General features: G+C 35.9%; 1 protein-coding gene across 3 annotated transcripts in view; it reads left to right on the top strand.

Annotated features, from left to right (window-relative positions):
- The window catches only part of GLRA3 (glycine receptor alpha 3), a gene marked incomplete at both ends in the record, with an annotated part of 86,050 nt that overhangs the window by 43,877 nt on the left and 25,196 nt on the right, over nt 1-16,977 (top strand). For all 3 annotated transcript variants that reach the window (XM_082282555.1, XM_082282553.1, XM_082282554.1), the window contains 2 exons: nt 4,730-4,953; nt 7,838-7,920. In XM_082282555.1, coding sequence (XP_082138681.1) covers nt 4,730-4,953; nt 7,838-7,920 — 307 coding nt within the window. The remainder of the gene's footprint in view (nt 1-4,729; nt 4,954-7,837; nt 7,921-16,977) is intronic.

Genomic DNA, 16,977 nt, shown 5'->3' with positions numbered 1-16,977 from the left:
AGTAGTAGTGCAAAGATATAATAAAAAATAAAGAATCCCCTTATTTGCTATAATACATAAGACCAATGAAAGTATCACCAGGGTGTGTTACCGTACGAAAAAAGATGAAACATTTCAGTTCAGTCTAAATTCATTGATAGTTAAGGAAGGATATTTTTGCCTTTAGATTTAAAATGTTTTCTCCCTCCCTTATGATATACTTATTGAGGGAAATCAAGTCATAAATTAAGTCATAACACAAGTCCTTTGCATTATCAATTTAAATTAATTTAAAGAAATGCAACTTTTCATGGCTACTCTCACAGAACTGACTACCCTGTCCAGTCCTCTATCATCCTTCCCTGCACCTTCTTTTACATATTCTTTTGAATAGTTAAGGCTGCACCATAAGTAATCTCAGTAATGATGGAATTCCAGCTATTAAGCATGTTGAAATACAAGGGAATCTATGAAAATACAAAAACTATATTTGCATTTCTCAAATGTGAGTGTGAATTTCAAGATTCTTCTCCTACTTTATTTTGCAATGCCATTGGTAACCTGCATGGAAAATGACTTGACAATTTGAGTGGCTAACTAAGGTTTAAATATTTGAGTTTCTATACCAGAGAGGTTTCGTCAAAGGCATATTGAAATCATCAGCTGAATAGCTTTTGGTCCACTCTGAAATTTTCAGCTACATAAAGAGAAACCAGAAAATACCACAAATTTACACAAAGTAATTAGTTACCTAAAGTGCAGCCACAGTGCTTAAGAACAGTGAATAAATTTAAAATGGAAAGATGTTATTACCACAAAGTACTATTATGCCACAGGCCATCCTGTCTAATTATACCAGTCAAGGCAGGAGGAAAAAGTATATCGAGTTGCATGTTTTTCAGAGACTGAGACAGTAAGTTTAGAAAATCTCAGCAGTAAAAATTAAAACTATTAATGCATTCTGCAACATACCAGCTTTTCTTGTACAGCAGTGAAAATGAGCTTTCATTACAAGTGTCATAGTTAACAGATGAAGAAAAAATTTTCTACAAGAACAATATTTGTTATAGTGTCTTATGTCTACTCTTAACAGTGTTCCTTCAAAGTCTTCAAGATTTCCATGTTAAAATTTTACAGTGAGTTAAAACAAGTGAAGGAAGAATAATTTGACTACATTATCCAAAAGACAAGTCTAGATTTCACTTAGAAGTATATATTAGGTAAAATTATCATAATATTTGGAATGGTAACAGAAAGAGTTCTGTAATTTATGCATGAAATTCTGAAGACTTGGTTCAAATAACAGCATACAAAAATTATGAGAGCGGGTGATATTCAATGTTGAAATAAGGGGCATATTTTAGAATCTCTCAGATCTAGAAGGATTCCACACGCAGTGCATATGAAAAATGCATTAAAGAAATAGTGAGAATTAGGAAATTAGTATCTTGAGGATTTGTGCAAAAATTTCCATAAAGCTACATTCTGTATGTTATGGTAATATAGCTCTATCTGTACAAGTATAATGAAGTAGAAATCAAAATATTGTATAAGTGTTTCAGATTTCACCGTGTGCTGGAAATTACTAATCAAAATGTCAATACTGGGGTCCATAGTGGCCTCAGCCATAGCATGGACAGCAAAGAGCAATTACCTGATCCCCAATTTTTATTTTATTGAGCCTTATGAAGCAGATGAACAGTATCCTGACCCTCTAAGAAAGTTCACAGTGTGGCTAAGGTTTTGAAGTATGGTGAAGCAAGTGCAGACCCATGTCACACTCTCGTTCTGTAGAACCAGGGTACAGCAGCTGTTCAAAAAATGACAGCCTTGAGGTTACAGATGAGACTGTGAAAGTCACCACAACTTAAATGATGATTTCTCCCTCCCCTCAAGGAACATTTCTGTCACAGTTATTTGAATTAGGAGTTATCCTTTCGGGCAAATAACACATGAGAATACAGAGCCTCTTGTAGGATAACAAATCAATTCAGGCAGTTTTATTTTGGTGTTTGTGTTTGCATCAAACAACCCTACTTGTTTAAAGCAGTTAAGCCTTGTGCTCATGATGTGTAGTTATAAACTGAGATGATGAATACTTGTCCTTCATAAAATAACAGTCAAATATATCTCTTTCGTTTTGATAAATTACAAATTTTTTCGTGAATAATGAATGCCAATTTAAGTCAGACTTTTCAAGGGCGAGAACAATGAAAAATAGCTCCAGTTGCTACAGTGAGAAGTTTAACCAGGACTTTTTTCATCTTAAAAGCTGGAAAAAATTTAAACCAATAAACTTTACTCATTCTGACATACAGAATAACTTAATACAATCTTGAAAGGATTCCATCATTTGTCATCCTCCATTTTCCTTTTCCATTCTGTCTTCCTGCTACGCATTTTTCACCCATTCTGTCTCACACATGTGAGGAGACCTTTACTCTACAACTAATCCCATCCAAAAACTCTTCATTTTCTACTGAGAAAAGTAAAGTAAGTAGACATCCCTCAGGTTATATGATTTAAAATAGAAAGCTTGGGTTGGGCTGAAGTGCAAAGTCCTGAGAGCTGCAGTGCTCCCACCCCAGTGCCCCAGGTTTAGAGCTAATGTTTCCTTCATTGCAAGGATTGCCCATGCTGGGTGAGGCAGTGGAGCCATCACTGCTCCCACATCCTTCTTCTTCCTGTCCTTTTGATTTTATACAGCAATCTGGAATGGAAACAGGTACTACATGGTATTTGGGATGTCATGCAATGAAATAAGGGTATTTCAGGAGTTATTATTCCCTCTTACTAGAAGACACTAAAAATATAGTTCTGTGAGCACTGAGGCACAGGCTTGTCTAAAAATTTTGTCTTACTTTAGAAGCACACAAAGAAATACAGGCTTGTTTCTACATCAGTAAAGTACAAATCCCTGGCTCTGGTTTCACCACATCAAGGTGCTAATTATAAAAAATACCAACAGGTTCTCCTAAAAAATTTTCATGGCTTCTGAGGCTGTCACTACCCATAATAAAAAGAAAATGTCTTTCAACCCTTTTCTGAAAGGATTGGGGGTATGCTTGTATGTGTGTGTTTAAGAAATTAATTAACAGTTGATTTCTTTAAATAAAGCAGTTGATTAACAAATCCTATGCATTTAATGCTGCATGCTTCCATTTGGTCAGAGAGCCTTTTTCCTGTCTGCTGGAAAGAGTAAACTGAATTGGTTTCATTCTTCAGGTGTAGTTTTCCACTTACTTTATTTGTCTTAAAAATTTTTAAGCTTCTATGAACATAAAACTCTTTACTGGGACTTTCTCTATATGATTTGCAATATTTTTGATTTGTAATACTTGATAAGCATGTTTTTAGCATATTTGGCTACCCTTATTCAAGCTGAGTAATTAAATTGACCGAAACAGCAGGATGCTGAAGATATGGAAGACTGTTTCTCATGAGTAAGTGTTGCATATCAAGGTTGCTGTTGTCCTTTATTATGTCTGTTGGCATGATTATTCCAACTACATGGTTTCATGTTCCAAGTTTCCTAAGAGCAATATTGATAAAATGCTGAATTTTTAACAGTACCCACAATTTCTACACCAATGGGGTTTTAACTAGTTAGTCTAACCTATAACTAGTATGCATAGTTTTTGGCTAAACGGTATTGCTCATCCCTGTGCGCTTCATTTCCCATTCTGACACAAAAAGTTTTCTTGTTAAAATTAATTTTCATCGTCTTTTTTTAACCATAAATAAGTGATGTTTTTTACTTTTGTTACATTCAGAAGTGTCATGTAAGGTCTGACAACCAGTTCCCATTTTCCCCCTGCAGCTAACCTTTCTCTCTATTTTATTTTTATCTTTTTCATGAATGCAGTTCAAATAATGAGGAAAGTCTTATTAGAACCAATAAAACTATAGTTTCTATGCCCTTATGGTCAGTCTCAGTTCTAAATGCAATATAATGAGGAGCTCATATTCACCTTTATTTAAAACCAAATATTTTCAGAGTGGTAAAGTTGCAAGAAAGTGTGGAGCCATAAATATATCTCTGACAGAATGTATGTGCAGCTCCAAAATGACTTCTATAAGTTTGAAGCACTCACTCGTCTTTTCTATAAAAGCACTCTTGATTAAGACAGGGCTTTCAGTAGAAATTAAGGTGACCCCACTTGTAACTAATTTATCATAAAGACTTGGATGGTGTCTACCCTATTTGAAGAGAGGAGGAACGTGCCCTCCTCAGACTGCTGTATGGCAAGTTACTGCTCACACAATGTTCAATAGGGAATTGAGGCACAGAAACCCTATGTGGTGGGTCTAAAATATGTAAAGATTAGAAAGAGAAAAAAAAATTAATTTAACTTCCCTTAAAGTGGGACAGATTCTCCCTGACAGAGAGAGGGAGGTGGGAATACCACTGCCAGGGGCCGGGCAGAAAGACGTAACACTATAAAACTCTTTTTATGCTTCTCATTTCAATTTCAAGACAAATTTGTGATAGGGGTAGAGTTATAAGGAATTACATGAAATGTACATGGAGGTTGTATTTCCTTACTTTAGGATTTTTTCAATTGCCTTGAAATGCATCTTTGTTCTTATCCATTGTGTCCCCACTAATACAAATAGGTATCATTCTGGCATTCAGCTAAGTAATTCTTTTGTCATCCACAGATGGGCAGGGGATTACATGGCTAAGAAATGAAATAAAAGCTAAATCCCTATGCTTGATAAAGCTTTGCTTGTTTTCTCTTTTATTCAGGATTATCGAGTGAACATCTTTCTCCGTCAGAATTGGAATGATCCACGACTCGCATACAGTGAATATCCAGATGACTCTTTAGATTTAGATCCATCCATGCTGGATTCAATTTGGAAACCTGATTTGTTCTTTGCTAATGAAAAAGGTGCCAACTTTCATGAAGTTACAACAGATAATAAGTTGTTGCGGATTTTCAAAAATGGAAATGTACTTTATTCCATCAGGTGAGTCTCTAATGATCTTTTTCAGAAGAAGTTCGAAAGTATAACTAGGAATTGCTAAAACATATATTCAGTTTCCAGTCATGCAGAACTATTATGTGTGAGTTTTGAATGCAGAATTTTGTCAACGTTACTGTTCATTGTTAATACTAAAATAGAAAATGATCCCTCATTAGGCATTCACATAGTAAAAGTATTAAGAAAAGTACCTTTCCTATTTTAAAGTACAGGTACTAAGCCTAGAGGAACTAAGACACTGCACAGAACAAACAATCCTGTAGTATTGTAATGTGAGTTAGCCTCATGTATGAGTTTCACAGTCTGTACCCTCCAATTTCATGACAATCAAATGTTATTTCTTTTCCCCCATTTTGGAAGTTGCAGTTGCACTTCAACATGAAAACATGGCCTATTTGAGGATGTATGACATTTTAAGATTAGTCATTTGCTGCTGGAGATGGAGAGAAAACTGGAAAGTAAATTTTTGAAAAGGTTTTAGGAAGCTGAAAGCAGCAATCATAAGTATTGGCAGAATCTAATTATCCCACTTCTCTTCCCACCACTTTCCTTTTAATACAGACATCAGTAGGCATTTTACTACTGTCTTCAAAAACCCAATCTAATGAGAAACACATTGGATATAAGTATGCTAATGCCCCACTAGACATGGTATAGATTCAGTATTGAAGCAGTGACTCACTTGTGCAAAATAGTACTCTTTTCAAAACAAATATACTATTGTCCACTCAGTGTTTTGCTTTGCATGCTTTTATGACACCAAATTAATGTTATTAGACTCTTTGAAGAGATATCAGGAATCTGTAAACAGTTAGTATACTGGAGAAAAAGAAATCTTTATAGCATGCATGGATTTGTCAGTGGCAAGAGAGTCTTCTTCCTCCCTCCCACTTTCCAGTATGATTAGGCAGCACTTTTTCAAGCTTACACAAGGAGAAAGGGCTGGGTTGAAATTCTTGGGAGTATTTCATATCCAAAAGGAGGTTAGTCTGCCACTCTGGAAACAGAATCAATCTTCAGTGTCACAACATGTATTCTGTCACTAGAAACAGATTCAAAGCAGGTTAAAATGATTCCTTCTCTGGATTCAAGTAGAAAGTAGATCTAAATCAATCATCTGCAGACTGTCTGAATCACCCCAAGAGGCACTGGCAGTTGTTCCACTCTAATCAATTCCCAGCCTTGCCCTATTCCTTCCAAATAAATACAGCACAGAGTATATAGACCCCACCACTCAGCTGAAACACGTTTGGATTGCAACTTCAATACAATTCAGACCAAGTTCGTGGCCACATGAAATGGGGCGAAAAACCCCAAATGTGAGAAATATTATCATATCAAATTATAAAAGCAAACATGGACTGTGCTGAAAGCAGATACCAGATAGCTCCTTTGTTTCTCATGAAGCCAGAGAGTTTATGTTGCCACAATTTAATTAAGAACTATTGCAGTTTCTGAAACAGATTTAAAATCATATCATTGGCATCTAGTTTACTTGTGATGTGCATTTGAGTGAGTTAACCTTTTGATAAGGGGAGATATGCTAATTGCTAGTGTGCTGATACTAAAAGGAAAAAAAAAAGCAGTTTCTAAATTTGCTTCTTTCTTTCATACCCGAAAGTCTCCTCATCCCCTAATTGTATTGGAACAATTCAGACAAGAAAATAATGGGAGGTTACAGTTCCTGACTCAATGAATACTTAATATAAAATACTAAAATATTTACTGAAGCACAAAGTAAAGCCCAGGTGTCTCTGAAATGAGTTGCTGTGTTACCAGCCTACTAGCCAGAATTTGCATTTGGAATTATTTTTAATAGAGTGGAAATAGGGTCTGGGTCTGACTTCGCTTCTCAGACTCCTCCTATGCAGCTCTGTCACTGGCTGGTTAAACAGAAATTATAGCAGCAGTGAATCAAGGAGGTTTGGTCAGCAAATACAGATAGGTAAAAGAAATATACAGCTATTCTTGCCACCTACTGCCCACTTCCCTTTAGCCTCATTGCCAAAAAGAGGAGAATGGGTTCAAGAGAGGGGGATTAGAGCACTGCTATGCTAGAAAAGCCTTATTTGTGAGGAATTGAACTGAAGCTCCTAAAGTTTTTGTAGGACATTCTATCAACTGAACTGATTAATGAAGGTAGATTCATGGCCCTGAATGATGAATGGACACCTAGAAATGACCAGAGATAAAGGCACAAGAACATGTGCCTTTGCCTCTTATAAATTCTTCTTTCTTATTCCTCTGAGAAGTATCTCTCTAAAGATAAATTATTTTATTGATTTAAAATATATGCCTATATGCCTATAATTTGCAATGAATTTCTGAGAAAGTATTAAGACTAACATGGATACACAGCAACAGTTCAAAATTACAGGCATATTTCAGTCTACTATCAATATCATAAAATGTTTCTTTAAACCTTTGTGTTGACATTTTAAGCACTTTATTTTAGGACAATAGCACATAAAGCTAGTTTGCCACCATGATTTCCAGCTGACATATGTTATGAAATTCTTGCAAATTTGGGTAGGTTTAATGCCAAGGATTTGAAATACTGGAACAGTACAATAATTCTGCTGCAGCACTAAAAAGGCACACTGTTACTGCATTCCTTTAGACTTCTCATAAAGTTAGGCAACCCTACTGTAAAATTTGTTTTTCTGAAAGCTTGTAAAAATTTTTTTCCATGTTATCAGACTAGCCTGAGTTAGATGGGTTCAGCTAATATAGACCCTTTTTGAGAGCTTTCTATTGAAACATGTATTCTATTTTTAATTGCTTCCATTGTATTCCTGCATTCTTCCTGCACAGTTCTATGGCTTTTTTTTTTTGGTATATTTTTAATGAGTTTTTTGTGTTCTTTCAGATTGACTTTAATACTTTCCTGTCCGATGGATCTCAAAAATTTTCCAATGGATGTGCAAACATGTATAATGCAGCTGGAAAGCTGTAAGTTTGCGTAATGTATTATTCTATACATACTTTTGCAGGGATTACAACAGCTATACAGGAGGTAGGAAAACCCCTTGTAGTGGTACAAGACCAAATTTTCAGAATTAATCTTCTATTTTATCAAAAGAATCTGTGAAATATACATGATTTTAAGAGGAAGAGGTTCTTTCATCCCTATTTGCACTGAAAATCAAGAGTTTTGTGTAAATCTGAAGTTACCATTAAACTTAAGTACCCAGGGACAATTTATACAAAATTTCTGCATATAGGGTTTCACCATAAGTCTTTCCTGTGTTCATACATACAGGAGGTGAATAATGTGGGAGAGCATAAAGGAAACATAAGAATAACTTAAAGAAGTGATTTATGGGATTTTATCTGAAATAAAATTAGTGTATTTTAACCTATCATATATTTTGTTTGTCATCTGCCTTGATATCTTGCTACTTAAAAGAGGATGGAAAATGTAAAGCAGCTATGCCATTTCAAGGCATAAACATGCTCACAAAAGGAGAAATCAACTATTCTGTCTGATGCATTACATTCTCATTTTCCTTGTGATATGAATTATTTGGGAATTACTGTTTCCATTAAAATGAGACAAATTTCAAAGAGAGCTCTAGCAGAAAAATCTTCCTAATGATGCAAAGAACAAAAATAAAATAAAATAAAGTAAAACATTCTTTGAAAACTTCCAGCAATCTGAAGTTTGTGAAAATTAATGACAGGGTCAAGACAAATTAAGAAGTATCCATCTAAAAGATCTAGATTTACAGTTTTAAGGCCAATAAGTAAAATATTTCAAAAATAAAAGAATTGTGCATATAGAATGAACATACTGGATTATTTGAAATATATCATAGATAAGAAACACAACACACACAATTTTATTGAAGTATTTTGGTTTTTTTTTTCTTTTACTGGAAGAAAGCAGCATCTAAGGGAAGGGCAAGGTAATTATCTATCAGTCAGTATGTCGGAACTGCTTGTTGTATGGTATGCTTTTATAAAATATTGCAGGGTGAGTATGAAAGCCAGATCTATCTTTTATTTCGATGGACAGATGGTAGCATCATGAAGCAGCCTTTCAATAGGAGGACAACAGCTGAATCTGACAGCAGAAATTTTCTTGACTGAAATGGAGAGATCGTTATTTGCTGCAAATGTCAAGGAATTTAGGACAATATTATATATCCAGGGCTGAAGCGAAACTCCACAGCCAACCTGAGCAGACAGTGCTACTGATAACCTATGTCACCAATGTGACTAAACAAAAGGGTAACATGAGGCAGTTGCATCAGAGCACATGCAGATGGCAGGTATACTCACGAAATATAGTTTTGCTTCAGAGAGGAAGTATCACTGAACAGAGAGGAAGTTTAACTGAACAAGCAAAAGGTATAATTAAAAAAATGTTTTAAAAAGTTATGAAAGTTTGGCTTTAACAGCTTCATAAAACTCAGCTGCATTTTTCCTCTCTTTCAGCTGTTGTGAGGACAGGTCAGACAACAGCTGAGCATTCTTTACAGACAGGCATCTGGTTTGTTTTATAGAAGCCTTGCAGGAGCCCACAATTCCCACAAACTACACCACAGGGAACCAACATTTATTAGTTGAATAGTACTGTAGATGTTCTACTGTATTTTTCAGCAGAACATTTTTCACTGAAGTCTTGTTTTTAATCATTGAGTTCAGTGGGAGTAAATTCCCAGCTGCGCATTCGCATGGTAAAGAGAGGCAGCTCTCACAAAGAGGAGCTGAAGAAAATACAGATGAGTGCTTCAAATTCTTTATTCACAGAGAAAGATCAAATTTGATTTCCTAGGGAAGTTATAAGTAATAAAGATTTTCCCATATCGCCTTGTCTAATTCTATTTCACCTGTAACTTCAGACATCAAAAAACAGAGACTAAGGCAGAAAGTTTTGTAGCATGTGAGAGCTCTGGCTATGTTTACATGTCTGATAGCAGAATAACCAGTTAGGTTTGCAAGAACAAGGCAGCAGTTCCCTGAAATTATTTTGGGACAGATCCAAAGCAGATATTTCCAGTGACGTAAGTTCCAAGATCTTAGACCTTTGAGAGCAGGAATTCACCTGTCCATAGCCAGTTTCTCTGTACAGGAAGGGCAGGAAAGGAAATAGACAACTTAGAAGTGTTACAAAAAATATCTGCATGCTGGGAAGAAGAGTAACTAGGTAAAGAAAAATAGTTTATGTGAGAGTAAACTCTGATCAGTTTCCAAAACTTAGGAAAGGATGAGCAGAAACATTCAAATTCCAGACTCTCTGACTAAGAAAAGGCATCCACTTCTATTTAAATTTTAGAAGAAAAAAGGAGGATGGGTGCATTTGGCATTTTCCCAGGCTTCACATCAAATCTCCCGAGGTAAGAACTGACATAACCCTGAGAGCCTGAATGCATCCAAGCATCTTTAATTTCTAGGCCACAGTGTCATACTCTGCTTTGGCTGTCTGCCTTGCATTTTTTGGTGCACAGTGAGACAATGTAAACAGAGGGATCAAAGCACTAACCCTAGTGATTAATGCCTTGTCTGGGCAAGTGGAAGACATTTGGATTCAAAACTGAGAACACAGTCCTCTAATGTCCTGAGTAAACTATCTGACCACCAGGCTATATTATAAAAACCAGTGTTTGCAGGAGCAAAACAGCAGTAGCCATGCTTCCAGATGTTTCTTTTTGAAGTGGTGATCATTGCTGTTTTTTCCACTGAGTGCCAAGTTGTGTAGGACATTGTACATTATGAATTTACAAGGCCCATTTATCTCATCGTTTCTGTAAACTGTGTCTGATCTTGCGAGCCTTGCTCCTGCATGTGTCACTAAGCAAATTAGAATAAATCACTCATCTTTTTTTTACTCATTTTACCACTGGGTTGCAAAGACTGACAATTATAAGAGACAGATCATAGGTTTTGTCTCGCCTTTAAAGAGTAATCTCTTTTAGTACTAGATGCTTTCCTTCAATATTGATACTGTTGCTCCATCATTGAAAAGTCTAAGAGAAAAATTCGTGTATAGATTTTCTTCCCAAATGATATCTTTATTTTTAGCTGGCTCATGTAATGTTTTTTCCAAGGTCAAAAAGCAGCTGAATTTGCCCCTGGTAAAAGTACTTCACTTATATCATGAAGTGTCTGAAAAATATTTAAGTGGAAATGTCTTCTATTTTTAAAGGATTTATTTTAACAAATCATTTCTCAGCAACTAGAATGAGCTGGTTTTTTTATCTTAGAAAGGGAACAAATGAAAATGCACATATGAAATAATCCCTTATACATTTCTATGCCTTACACCAGGGCAGCCTATAGCCATGTGGGATAATTTTAGTTTTATTCTGCTTGACTAAGATACAAAGAAATGTCAGCTAGATACATATTTATTTCTGTGGCCCAGGAAAAGAAATTTATTTCTTTCATGTGCTAGAGCTTGTTGTCTTCCTTTTTTAAGTTTCACTTTTACTTCACAGCATTCCTTTATTCATAAATTACAATTATAAATTTATGTGACATTTAATACTCCTGAATTTCCAAAGAATACTGAAAAGAATAACTCAGTTACCAAAGAAAAAAATATACTATGAAAAGCAACATAGGTAAGGTATAAAACATTTTCTTACCTCATAATTTTAATTTGATGCTTATTATTAAATTAAACCATGGCGCTTTTTCCCCCCCTTTTGATTTATGGAGGCTTTTTAGTTTTTCTAAGCAATCAGGCTCCTGTCTTCTGGATTGTTAAAGAAAATTCCCTCTGTACTAAGTGATGCTTAGTTGCACAATTTTTTCCCCCCCCAGTCTCTAATTTGGAGACTGTACAAGTGGAAAGATGGGTATGCAAGCTGCAGCAGTACAAGCTAATGCATTACAGAAAAAGTATGTGCACATTTTTCCTTTGACAAAACAGCACAAAGACACCATAAGAAAGATAAAATAACTGGAGTGTATTTCTTATCTGCCAGGGAGTCCTCAGGTCTCTACCTGAATGACAGAAATTATGGACACACTAGGCCAATGCCTGTCTGTGCCAGAAGGCATTGAAACTGTACTGCTTCTCTCCTTTCCATTTCAGTGGCACAAAAATTATCAACTGCTCATGTGTGGTTTTATTCTGCAGATGGGTGACTCAACCTATTGTGTCTATCTGAAGTGAGACATGACACACAGCTACAAACACCAAGATACTTGTAGGCTTCAGCTCCTGACCAATGCAGGATGAAAGGGCAGTAGTAACTGTACAACTGCTGCTGACATACAGAAACTAGTATAAAAGTAGGTTTGAGAGATGTCCTAGTGTGCTGACCTGAAATGTTATTCTTTTCCAAAATTTGGGCTAAGAAGAACAAACTTATAACTCCCTAGAGAGAGATTCCATCAGAACAATTAGAGGACAGTGCAAGGGGTAGACACTTCGCAAAGCAGCTCAGAAGTACATTGAATAAAATCCTGCTTTCTTGGAGCTCTGGCATAAATTTAGCCTTGAAATGAATCACAGCTCATTTTTGAAGCTAATATATTTAGTGCGTAATGCAGAAGAATTTGTTCTAACCTCAAGCCAAAACCAGATTCGTTAGCTCTGTCATGTCTTCCCTCTGCTGTATTGCTGGGAATTTAGGGCATGATTCAAATGTCTGTCATGTTCTTAGGAACAGTAATGTGCAGGCAGCCTGTCCTGGAGGCAAACTGATGGGATGCCTAACAGAAGAACAGTGGAATAACCCTAGTCAACAGGACTGTACTCCTTGCTTCAAATGGATACCTAAAGAACTGAAGGGTTTGATGACTAAATCCAATGTTCCTTTTGGACCTGTACCTTACTAAAAATTAAAGAAATGAGAATGGAATTTAGATAAATCACTGGGATTAAAAACTAAAATATAAATTGTGTAGTTGAACTAAACTCCTTTATAAAAAAGCCAGATACTCTGCTCAGTTGTTTCATGCTGTACATGTGTCTGTTTATTGAACATGAGGAAAAGAGTTGAGTTTTAGCATACCTGTAGGTATTTTAAAATGACACAAGGGAAGAACAGCCTTCCTGTAATAAAACAGAATGAGTAGAAAATTTACAGGATATATCGATATTCGGCTGGATCGCAAATGTGCTCATGACTTGGAAAGGTATGCTAAAGGTGGATGGGCAAAGCAAATAAAACTGTGTCAGCAGATGTGATAAAGGACTTATGCTGGAATTGCCAAGACAGTGGTGGTGCCAAGGTGTAGTCTCTAAAGGTACAGGGGAGCTGCTTGCCTTGCGTAACAAACTTTGTTTTTTCTGTAATGGTGTAGTCCTTGGAGAAGCAGGAGAAGAGATGTTAGACACTTCCATAATTCTTCAAAACAAAATTGTTGGATGTTCACTGTCTTGTCTATGATATAATGGGCTTTTAATGCCTACCACTGATATAGAATTAGCTAAAATGAAATATTCCTTCTCTTAGCATGCAACTGATATAAATAGCTGGGCTCCAAGAAGTTCTATAGAGTAATGGAGACTGATGTGGGTCGAATGGAACTCTATTTATTTAAGACAGGCTTTAGTCCTATACTTTCAAAACTGGATGAATGAAAAGGTGATATTTAGTGGTAGTGGTAGTGTTAAAAAAAAATACTAAGATACAATCTAATTCTTTCTTTCAGAGACCTCATATGAGTGTTGATAAACACTTAGCAACACCATTTTTTAAAAGATATTTTTTTCTGGGAAAGATGAGTCAGACTAAGGGAAAAGTCTGGTTTTTCTTTCAAGACACTGTAGATGCCCTAGCTACTTAGAAATGTTTCAGCAGGATCAAATTATTTTTGAAATGCTGAAAATTTTCACTCTAGCTAAACAATTTTCAGTGCTGTCTAAAGGCTAAAATTACTATAACTGTGTTGTCCACCATCTGCCAGAGTTTTGTATAGATTAGATCAACTAAATAAAATATCACTACAATTTCATTTTGTTTGATGTCCAGATATTCAAAACCCTCCATCAAGTATTCCAGGCACAAGTCCTGAGAACCACTTTTCATCAACGCCTTATCTCTTCCACCTTCCCCCTCTGTAAGTGTGACAGACTTTTACTTTCATTTTTTCACACTTATCACCAACTCTGTTGCACATTATTTTCTAAAGTAAAATTTCTGCAGGCCAGGTCCAAGTTTCCCAATTGTTTCAGGACCTCTTCCCTTCTAGCTAATTCTAAATTCTACTTAGTTTGCCAGTTCATTATGTGCATCTCAGGCAGAGTTCTCAGTCTGCCAGTATATGCTTCATTAGCTAATTACCTGGAATGACTTCAGGGTCCTAAAAATTACTTGTCTCTTTAAGAGAGCTGTTTGCACAGAGGCTGCAGTGACATGCATTCACACAGTTCTTGAGTTTTCCTGAGAAATACTCCTGGAAACCTTCTCCTCCTGGGATGATGTCTTTGTCATAAAACTACAAACCATTTACAACCTGCTTTGGCATTTTAGATGTGCAAGACCTCAGATTTTGAGTAATTACAGAGAGTATTAGTGTAACCTGGCCAGTCCTGTAACTCCTGAGCACCACTGTTCAAACATAACAAGGTTGTTTTTCCTGTCCTTTCTTTATAACTCTATGATCATACCACTTAGATTTTGTATAATTAGTAATAGCTGTATAGAATCAAGAGCAAGTACTGCACAGTAGCCAGACAAAAATAAATACATTGCTAACTGCCCTCTTCTTCAGCCACTGAAGCAGCTGGTGTTTGTCCCATAAAACACTGTTTGACAACTCAACTTTCTCAACCTTCACTCATCCATGCCCTGCAAACCCAAACCCTAGCACATTGCATTTCACTGGCAGAAGTCTTTACTAACCCACTTGATTTAGTTTAGGTTGGCCTGGTCCTGAAGACCATGCTAGATTATAGCCTCCATTGCTTTTAGCTATTCATGTAGAATAAAAGATTCCCTTTTTGCACCAGTGAGCTGCACCCACATATACTACCTAGGCTAGTGACTGACTGTCCTTTTTTCAACAATAAAATTTAGCCACTAGGCATTTCCTACATAACACTCTATTTCCCAGCCACTGGTAATAAAAATATCTGGTAGCAATTTATAATAGTCACCAACACCACCTCATAGTCAAAAAAGAAAAAATTCTGGTTTAATGAGAGGCTGAATATCATGTTGGGTTGCAGCAAATCCAAATAAGTAACAGATATATATGTTCTGCTCATAAAGCAGCAGCAAGAGAGCTGCTTTCTGTAAGCTGCTCATAGTAAGATTGAACAGCGAGAATTTACAAAGAATAGGAATGACCATCATGTAGCAAAAGTTTACTCTGAAAGGCACTTGTTCTTAGAAGTAAATTCAGTTTTATCTTCTGGACACACAGACTTTGGGGATTTGCACCATATTTCCCATTGAAAGCAGAACACAATGAAAGCAAGACAGAGAAAAAACACCTTACACTCAAGTCTTATCCCAAGAAGAAGTCAGGATTCAAGAGCTAGGCACTTACACTTACTACAGAATAAGCTCCATCCATCTATAAGCAGAGATAACACATTTAAAGTTGTGTTTAGTTGATAAAAGCCCTCCTCTGATTTGGCTTTAGGTAATCTCTTTCTATACTACTAGAGTTGTGTAGAGGGCAACGGGAATTATTTCCATAGGAAAACAAAATAAAGTGTTCTCCTGACGGAAATGTTAGCTGCATAGAAAATAATAAAGTATCATATTCAATATTTTTTGCTAATTTAAACATATGTAACTAAACTGCAAAACTCATCACTGCATTAACTTTTGTCATGGGCTTCTGTGGCATAACAAATGTGAGGAGAATCCAGAAACAGGTACCATCAAGAAAGTAGGACTTCTGTCGGTGTGAATCTAGACTTGAAATACTGCAAGGAATAGGATTCCTTATTCAATGTCATTCCTGCAAACTGGTTTCTCTACTTCCTCAAATTCAGGGTCCTGGATTGTGCCAATTCTCCTGCCTATTAGTTTCTGTGTGTTCAGAATTTATGGACCTAACACCACAATAAAGACACCATTATCTTACCCCTTATGGGCCCTAAAGAGAAATGTCTTTTTCTTTATTACTACATATTGCAGTTCAGTTCTTACAAGTCACAGAATATGTCTAACAATGTAACTAACATATAGCACAAGTTTGTACTGGTAACCACACATCCATTCAGAACAAAGCCTTCACATCTCAGAACCACACTTTACTGCTCCATTCCCACAGTGGGAACCATGTAATGGAACACAACTTCTCAGATTTTTTATCTCATAGATCATTTGGAAAATACAGACAGTGCATTTCTAATCTTCAAAAGCACACCAATAGCAGCAACAGGCATTTAGACTTTTAGTTACATTTATGAATTTACTGAATGAGATTTTTGTAATTCCTTTAAAGATAATGCACATTTGTTAATCAGGTAGCAAGTAGCCACGAACCAAAAGCTCGAGTGGACTTCAGGTTTAGTATTTTTAGAAGAGGACAGGGACAGTTATTGCAAATAATCAGCAGAGGTCCCAAAATTAGTGTGTCAGGGGACTGTATTTTAGGCTCATTGCATGTAGAACACCACATACCTAAACTGTAATAGTACATATACTCCAGTATGGTAACCACCGATTGTTTTAAGAGTATTTTCTGTAGAAATGCCTTTTTCCCCTTATGCACAACACACACAGTACAATAAGCATTCTGAGTGTTAGGCACGGTGCTAATCAGCAGGTATTCTTCATAAAATTAATTGAGAAATCATATTTTCTTTTGATTTAATTCAAGCTGATTTAATTTAACATACTAGTGGAAAAATTATACTATTTTAAATTTATTTGGTATAACATAAACTCACATCTTCATTAAGTTCTCTATATTTTAAGACACCTTTAATTTATGACTACGACCTTGACTTACAAAACTGAAGTTACAATTTTGAATGCTAAAGCTATATTTGGACATTTAAAATGTAAACATGGCAAAAATTAATTACTACACCAACATTTTGAATATACTGCTGTTATTTTTAATATATTACATTATAGAAGAATT

Source organism: Coloeus monedula, assembly GCF_965178545.1.
Source record: "Coloeus monedula genome assembly, chromosome: 5".
Classification (NCBI taxonomy): domain Eukaryota; kingdom Metazoa; phylum Chordata; class Aves; order Passeriformes; family Corvidae; genus Coloeus; species Coloeus monedula.
Note: the sequence above shows the minus strand (reverse complement) of the source record. Positions and strands in the feature narration are given on the sequence as shown.